General features: G+C 41.5%; 2 protein-coding genes across 2 annotated transcripts in view; both read right to left on the reverse strand.

The window, feature by feature from the left end:
• Positions 1-1810, reverse strand: part of LOC103068714 (putative uncharacterized protein C10orf113) — a gene marked incomplete at its 3' end in the record, with an annotated part of 22418 nt that extends 20608 nt beyond the window's left edge. The window contains 3 exon segments of the mRNA XM_007457420.1: positions 326-371; positions 374-492; positions 1779-1810. Coding sequence (XP_007457482.1) covers positions 326-371; positions 374-492; positions 1779-1810 — 197 coding nt within the window.
• NEBL (nebulette) overlaps positions 1-9199 on the reverse strand; it is a 346434-nt gene that overhangs the window by 318185 nt on the left and 19050 nt on the right. The gene's annotated exons all lie outside the window — the stretch shown is intronic.

Consider the following 9199-nt stretch of genomic DNA (forward strand, 5'->3'; position numbering starts at 1 on the left):
GCCCCTGGATCGGGAAGGGAAAGAGAAACATTTGTAAAGCTTCTGCCATGAGCCAGGCACAATGAGTAGGAAAAAATTCATCAGAGCCTTCCCTTACAAATCACCAAAAGAAAAAGACACTGTGTGCTGTTAAGCAAAGTACGTAACTTGCCTGCATCGCAGCCTAATCTAGGTCAGTCAATGGCTGCAAAGGAGGCTGAGTTCATGTGAAGCTCACTCGGGTCACCCCGCTTGCCAGAGCACACGTCAGAGAGTGTGGGCCTGGGTACCACATGGCCAGTCGTGCCACAGCTGCACAGGGACCCTGCCTGAAGCAGGTGCTCACCGGTTCACGTGAGGAATATGTATGGCGGACACAAAAGAAAAAATCACTGGCTGATTTGTCAAACACAAACACTCTGTCCTGAGTGAGCTAGAGGACAGCCAATATAGGCAGAAATTTCAGACACTGGGCTCTCACTAAAATAGAGTCTTCTTTCACTTGTATTCACCCTACTCTCAACATTATCAGAAAATGGTGAAAATGGTACTATGTTTGGGCATTGTTACCTTGCAAGTTTCATCTTAATTACAGAGGCTCTTGGCAACCGTTGCTTAGTAACAAACACATTTGAAATAGATGTGTTGACTTATCAGGAGATACTCTGAAAAGACCTTAGCCTGAAATTCACTGATGGAAAAACAGCAACAGCCTGGTAAAGCAAAAATATTTTTTTAATGAAAAAGTGCTTGTAAACGTAACGTTTTACCAGATTCCAAAGACATTACTGAATGTCTACAGTAGTTTCATAATATTTTACTATACTTTGGTACTGATCTATTAGTTTCTGAAGCACTTCAGATGCAGTTATCTGACTGAAGGGCTAACTGAAGCTCTGTGAGACAGGCCTTAGACTTGGACTTTGAGTCAAAGCAGGATCCTTCACAGAAAAGCAATGGCTTCTGGGTTTCCACAGGTCCAAAATATCCTTCATAGCATAGTTTTGAACTCACTTCTTTCAAGATTTCAGGAAGTGTTTAAGGCTTCTGGTGAGTTTTCAAGTCAGAAGGAAAAAGCAAAAGAAGCTTTCTCTCGATCTTTCCAAGAATATTTCTTTAGCACCTGTCAATAAAATCTGTGATAAAAGTGGAAATGGAAATGCATTTCAGGATTCCATCCTATACATATCTTCCCCAAAGCAAAGCCCCAACCCGACACACTCTCCTCACTGAGTGCATGGCCTCCTCCTGCCTCCTGACAAGACCTTGCTGTCTGTCTGCTTGCCATTCCCACCTCAGGAACTGGGCATCAACACCCACTCTGCTCTGCTCTTACCACCTCAGAAAAAGGGATCCTCATGGGTGCTGTAAATCCCTCCTACCCCTTGTATCTTTCTGGTATTTTCCACTGCCCCTGCTTCTGCTCCAGTCTCTTTTCTTCCTTTTCTGAAAAACTTCTCAAAAGAGGAGTCTCCATTCACTGGCTTTCCTTTCTCACATCCCACTCAATCCTCAACTCACAGCAATCTGACTTTACCTCACGATCTCCTCTTCCAGTCACCATTTCTGATTCCAGAAAGACTTCGATGAAGAGTAGTATACTTTTCAGAAATCTGTTTTTCTAATACGTTTGTCTTTGCAAAAATAGTGCTAGATATTAAACTATTGGTTCTTCTGCCAGTGCCTGCTTCATTTAGCTCTGGCATGGACTATTACGTTAACCTCGAAACCTACTAGTCCTCTGTTCTACTTGAAGACATCCCAGACTGCTAAAACTTTCTTCCTAAACACTGCCTCACCTGATGACTTCTCGCCTCTGCTCAAAAACCATCTTGACGCTCCAGGTCCTCCTGCAGACCTCCTTCCAGTTTTCTTTACTACTTAAGCGCACCACAACCTAACCCATATGCCTGGGGCAGTCCTTCAAATTTACCACAGTCCAAGCCTACACCCCTATGATGGGAAGAACTAGCCTCCACTGAAGTAGGGACAAGAACATCCACTAGGTGGGCACCTGTCCACGACATTCTATCTGGTTGCCCAGCACATGACAAGTCATTTCACTAGTCTCCTGCAATCATTTACTTGGGCTGCTGGCCCCGTAGGCATTTGAACTGGAGGACATGAGCCTAAATCTTTCTATTGGCCTTTCTATAGCCACCCACATTCAATCATTCATGGATTTCTTCATCAAACAAATACCTATCAACTGCCAAAATTTATCCTGTGCCAAAAATTGTTTGTAGGCAGTGAAGATGCAATAATAACAAAAAATAATGAAACTCTCGCTAATCTCATGGAGTTCCTAGAATGAGTATATTATTCAAATAAGTTTAAAATAAAATTTTATACTTTATGAAGAATTATGTAAGGCTATAAAAGTGTACCGTACAGAGACTAGCCAAATCAGAGAAGACATCCCCGTCAAGTGTTGAGAGCTAAAGGAGAAAAAGGCACCAACTAAGCAAGGTTATGTGGTGGCGGGTAAGGGTGAGGAAGGTGATACTCCAGGAAAAGGAACAACATGTGGTAAAGGTCCTGCTCTTTCTCAAATTCTTTACCCAGTGAACAGTCATCCCACGGTATCCAAGGAGGCTCTAGCACCTGCTGTGAATACCAAAATCCATGGGTGCTCAATTCTGCGGGTTCCGCTTCCGCGGGTTCCGCTTCCGCGGGGTTCAACATCAACGAGAGGTGGTTGATGGAATCCACCGAGTCACAGCCCGCAGACATGCAAGGCTGACTGTACTCACCGTTAGGGAGCCTCCCTACTAAGTTACGCTTCTTTTTCAGTGTGTCACATTGACCTCTAAACAAAGACTCCTATTGCAAAATCAGAGCCATCGTTGCTTTTGGAAGACAGGCTGAAACAACAGGGCCTAGGTTTTAAAACACATATTTACAAAAATATTTTTCTACATTTCAATACCCTGGTTTATTCACAGCTTGCATCTTTCTTGAACTAAGGATTTAAATCACAGTGTTATAAGCATTCCCTTCTCTTCAACTTCCTACAAATTCCACTCTGAACAGCTGCGGCCATAAAGTTTAATTTGCCACTTCCCAAAAAAAGTCACTTTGATGTAAAATAACTTTGCCTTCCTACTAATATTTTATAAGGAATTAAAACTGAAATGATGGACTAAGAATCCCCCCAGTTTGGCTCCATCCACAGACTTGTACAACTACAGTATGTGGGGAAAAAGTCAGTCATGACTGCTGGAGAACATACAATGTGTCTCCAAACATTTGCACTGCCAAGAAACGAAACTGGTGGGGATGTGTTTGGCAAATATAAAAATGAGATGTGAAAACTTCAGAACAATTATCTGTGTAAATCCACTTCTGTGTTTCAAAGGTTTGGAAGAGAGTCATGTTGTGCTCCCAATTAAACTCTTTGGTAACCACTGTTTGCACACCTTCTGTACAAAAATCACCACTGAAGCCAACAGACTGGCAAATCACTTTATGGTATTGATTATGAGCCCACAAAACGAAAACTTTCTTCAAATGTTTTCCTATAGGTGCCTTAATTGTACAAGAAAATTGAAACGAAGGAGAAGCCTGCCAACCTCTAGCTGCAGAACAAACGCATGCATGCCAAGGTGGAACTCTACATTCCGGAGAGGTGACAGGAATGATTTTTCAGCCAATCCAAGGGAAAGTAATGACCACCACTCAGAAAAATACAGTCTGTTAGGGCAATGCCCTCAGCCCTCATCAACAAGGAAGGGCAGGAAAGGGGAGGATGGAATGGGGGGGGGGGGTCAAGGAAAGGAATGAGGTTGTCTGAAGGGAAATCAACAAGAATCAATCATTCTACAGGATTTTTCCAAGTTCCATCTAGATCAATCTAGGCCTACAGTACCTTTGGGAAATAAAAGATCTATTTTTGCACATAAAACAATGCCCACAAGTATCCACCCTGATTCAGTCGAAAGTAGTAATTAGTCACCGACGATGATGGAAACCCCTGCTCTGTCCCTTTCCTAGGACCTTCGTGTCCTGGCAACTTCCAGGGATAAAACTCCCTTAAGGACAGGAGCCTCATGAGAACTCTGGGTTCATTTTTATGATAAAATACAATCTTGTTTACACTAAAGGTGACACCCAGTGTGTGACTGTCCCTTTGGCATATACACACCAAAAACAAAGCATTTGGGGGCCTATTAGTACATTATTTTCACAACAGCCAGAGCGATCCTGTTAAAAACCTCAGTCACACATCATGTTACTCTTCTGCTCACTCCCTGGCCTCCTCCAGGTTTTGCTCAAATGTAAGGACTAGATTTCCCTGACCAACTGATTCTAGATTGCAAGCTGCCCTCCCACCACCGTCGACAAACATCCAACATTAATCCAGAACAGAAAACTCCAAAAATAAAAAGAGAAGCATATCATTTCATCCAAACACTTAACTGGCCTAGCCAAGTGTAGATCAGGTAACATATTTGGTTCCAGACGCAAACTCAACTTGGAACAGTAATTTAACTTCCTGTTTGGAGAGAATAAGGAGATAGATGCATCAAGTTCTAGTCCAGGAATCCACTGACTACAAATCTTTTCCTATTTATTCTGCTAAAGTGACTTCAAATAATAATAATAATAAACTCTGTATCCATTTCCTTGTTTGTAACGATGTGAATTATAGAATAATCCAACAGAAAAGTAACACTGCCTTTTGTTCTTAGAACCAAGGTCTTACTCTTAGTCTCAACCCCCCTTTACATCCTTTGTGGATTTTCTCTGGCCTAGAACCCTACATCTCCAATCTGCTAGTCCCAAATTGTTACCACACACCATGCACCTTCTATCTCATACATGCACACTGGTAATAGTAATAGCTAACATATATGGGTCAGGCAGGCATTTTAAATGCATTGTCTCATGTACATCTCTCAACAACTCCAGGTGGTAGCTGCTATTATTATCCTCATTTTACAGATAAGGACACTAAGTTTGGAGAGATGAAGTGATATTCGATTGAGTCCAGAGCTCAAACTGAAATGTCCGACTTCAAAACTTGGGCTCTTAATGACTACACCATACAGCAAGGTCACAAAGGCTAATAAATTACAAATTAACTTCTCAAAATAAAAGTACTGTAGTCTCCCCTTATCCATGGTTTCACTTTCCACAGTTTCAGTGACCCACGGTCAACCACAGTCCAAAAATATTAAACGGAAAATTCCAGAAGTAAACAGTTCATAAGTTTTAAATTTCGCGCCATTCTGAGTACTGTAATGAAATCTTGAGCCACCTGGTCTCACCCGCCAGGATGTGAATCATCCCTTTGTTTGGCATATCCCACCCATTAGTCACTTAGTAGCCCTCTCGGGTATCAGATCGCCTGTCGTGGTGTCACAGTGCTTGTGTTCAAGTGACCCTTATTTCACTTAATAATGTCCCCAAAGTGCAAGAGTAGTGATTCTGGTGATCTGAATATGCCAAAGAGAAGCCATAAAATACTTTCTGTAAGTAAAAAGGTGAAAGTTCTTGACTTAATAAAGAAAGGAAAAAATTGTAAGTTGAGGTTGCTACAATCTACGATAAGAACAAGATCTATCCCTGAAATCATGAAGAAGGAAAAAGAAATCTGCATGCTTTGCTGTCACACCTCAAACTGCAAACGTTACAGCCACAGTGCGTGGTAAGTGCTTAATTAAGATGAAAAAGGCATTAAATTTGTACAGTGAGATACTCTGAGACCACATTCACATAACTTTCATCACAGTGTATTGTTATAATTGTTCTACTTTATTATTAGTTATTATTGTTAACCTCTTACTGTGCCTAATTTATAAATTAAACTTTATCACAGATACGTATACATAGGGGGAAAAAAACATAGTATACATAGGATTCGGTACTCTTGGTGGTTTCAGGCATCCACTAGGGGTCTGGAACGTATGCCCCAAGATAAAGGCAGACTACTGTATATACAGAAATAAAATGCAAGTTTTCACAGTGTAAAAGTAAGACGCAGGACTGCGTTTATAATATTTGTTAAATGGTGCACAGTGTAATAGGCCACATAGAATAGAACAGGCAAAACAGGAAAAAACAATTCATGACACGTTTTTCAGAACTATTTCACTGTTTTTAAGAAATGTTTGCTCAAAACTAACTTAATGGAGAGAACAATTCCCCAGTTCAGAAGAGAATACCTGATATTATTAATACCATACAGAAAAATAAATACTCTTTAAAGCAAACACTAAAGTCAAACTTAGAAAGGGAGTAACAATGTAAATGAGCTGAATGTTAACTTTTCCTCTCTGTCTGCTGCACTCCTGGGCCTGCACAGCACCTGTATGTTTAGAAACTCACAATATGAAGCAGAGTATGAAAAAAACCACCACAACTCTCAACACGATTCAGAATGTTAAAGAGACGATGTATGTGCATTTTCCTCAACAATATCATAAAATAAATCTTTAAGATTTTGACCATGAGGATTTTTTTAATTTTATTTTTTATTTTATTTACTTATTTTTTTATTTTTTTGGCTGCGTTGGGTCTTCGTTGATGTACACGGGCTCTTCTCTCTAGTTCCGGCGAGAGGGGGCTGCTCTTCGTTGCAGTGCACAGGCTTCTCGTTGCAGTGGCTTCTCTTGTTGCGGAGCACGGGCTCTAGACAAGAGGGCTTCAGTAGTTGTGGTGCACAGGCTCAGTAGTTGTGACTCACGAGCTCTAGAGCGCAGGCTCAGTAGTTGTGGCACACAGGCTCCTCGGCACATGGGATCTTCCTGGACCAGGGATCGAACCTGTGTCCCCTGCATTGGCAGGCGGATTCTTAACCACCGCGCCAACAGGGAAGTCCCACCATGAGGATTTTTTAAATTGAAGCTTAAAACTAACAGACAGAAAAAAAAAAAAAAAGTAATTTCCCTCTCAACCTCTCGTTCAAAATCTCAGTCCTACAGAAAATCGAAAATAATGTGAAAAGGCGTTCCAAGTTGAAAAATACACATCTGGAAAAGAGTGCTTCTGAAACCATAAGTACTGTGCCCATAAAAATTGAACACTTCAGCTTTAAAATTCACACTCAAAACCCAGGTAATCTCTGCATTGCTACTAAGACTCAAACAATTGCTACACTTGAAAAGAAGACTAGAGCAGTGGAATGGATAGAGCATTTCCCAGTTCTAGAAAGAAGAGAGAGATTGGGCAAGAGACACTTGGAAAAGCAAGTCAGGTGGCCATTCATGCTCCCGGTGATGGAGAGCTGTGCCTTGATCTTTATAAACACTTTTTTTCTTCCTCTCACAATCAATCCCTCTGCACAGACTAACCCCACTACATGCAGGCAGGGGTGGATGGGCCCCAGGCCACCTGCCTCTGCTGACTCTCAAAAACCAGATGGGTCACTGCACTACGGTCTCAGGCCAGGCCCAGAAATCCTCTTTGGGGTCAAAGGTTTTTAGAAAAATTAAAAAGGTCCATCATACATCAAGGCTAAATTTCTGGCCAGTCAAGTGGTAAAAACAGAAAGGACCAGTAGAAACTGTAAAGAAAAAAAAAAAAAAATTAGAGGCATTCCTCTATTTAGGGGAGGAGAAATGACACTAGGACAACTGGAGAAAGGTGGCTTGGTCCTTTTTTTAAGGCCCTAAGAGCTTTCCGTTCGGCATCTTGTGGAGCAAAAAGCAGCCAGGTATAAATAGACAAAGAGTTACGAAAAAATTAACTCAAGACAGAAACATCAACAGGACTTGGGAGGCACTGATAGTTAAGATCTGATTACGAGGAGGAAAAAGGAGTGTGTTTGGGGTTTGTTTTCAAAGTCAGGGGGCGAGGGTAGAGGAGCAGTGCTGTTTTTCAAAATACACATGAACTCACTGGGTGGATAAGATTTCTATCTGGTAATAAAGTTCACCTGGGAGAAGAGGTTAAGCAGAGAGCATGGCTACTGAAAACAAAGCAGGACCCACACAAGCCTTATCACAGGATCCACCTGCCCTGCAGGCCTGGACCTGTATTTTTCAGGAGCCCAGCACTTACACTTAAATGCCTACGTGACAAAAGTCAGTCTACTCCACTACCCCTTGAAACACAGATGAAATTCTTCATCACTTAATAAAATAATAAAGGAAGTTTTAAGAAAGAGAAGCCTCCTGAGAAACTTTCATGATCAAATTAATAATTAAATTCTGAAATGGAAATATAAATCCTAAAGTATAGGAATATTACGATGATAAATCTCCAGACGAGAATCTTTCACACGAACTAAAACATGAAGTCACAGTCAGGAGATTCCCCCCCGCCGGCCTTTCTCAAAATAAAATTATAAGGACAGTCATTTTCTATGAAATTTTAAACCATATTTCTTCTGGCCTTTTCCACTGGAAACTGAAATTCATTTCCCTATAAATATTTTAATGCCATTCTCCTGCAAGCAGGAACAATCCATCAGAGAACAATTTCATAATTGTTTCACAAGCTTACGAAGCACACAATGTCACAAAGTAAAGGTTCTGGGTGGACGAGAAGAAGGTGATTACACCTTGAAAATAAGACAGAGGTCTTGAAAATATAGCATCAAATGAAGAAACAGGGCTTCCCTGGTGGTGCAGTGGTTGCGAGTCCGCCTGCCGATGCAGGGGACATGGGTTCGTGCCCCGGTCCGGGAGGATCCCACATGCCGCGGAGCGGCTGGGCCCATGAGCCATGGCCGCTGAGCCTGCGCGTCCAGAGCCTGTGCTCCGCAACGGGAGAGGCCACAACAGTGAGAGGCCCACGTACCGCAAAAAAACAAAAAACAAAACAAAAAGCAAACAAATAAAATGAAGAAACAGATACTGTGGGCAATGTGCAGTAATTCAAATGCAGATTAAACCCTGTGCCTGCATGGGAGGAAGGGGGGAACACACTCACCATAGATTTCATTTATGAAAATCAAGAGTATTGAATACACTTTTTTAAAAAACTCAAAGTTCACTGTGTATATATTACCCTTCTTCTATACCATCAAAAAAATAAAATAAAATAAGGCTAATTTTGCTTTGCTTGACTTCTGTTAGTGAATCTGTTAAGGGCTGAATCCCCTTAAAAAAGACATGTTGAAGTCCTAACCCCCAGGATCTCAGAGGGTGGCCTATGAATAGACAGGGTCTTTACAGAGGGAATCAAGTTAAAGTGCAGTCATTTGGGTGGGCCCTAATCCAATACAACCGTTGTCCTTGTAAAAAGGAGAAATTTCAAGAGACACGTAGGGAAA

The sequence above is a fragment of the Lipotes vexillifer genome, unplaced genomic scaffold (assembly GCF_000442215.2).
Source record: "Lipotes vexillifer unplaced genomic scaffold, Lipotes_vexillifer_v1.1 scaffold1332, whole genome shotgun sequence".
NCBI lineage: Eukaryota > Metazoa > Chordata > Mammalia > Artiodactyla > Lipotidae > Lipotes > Lipotes vexillifer.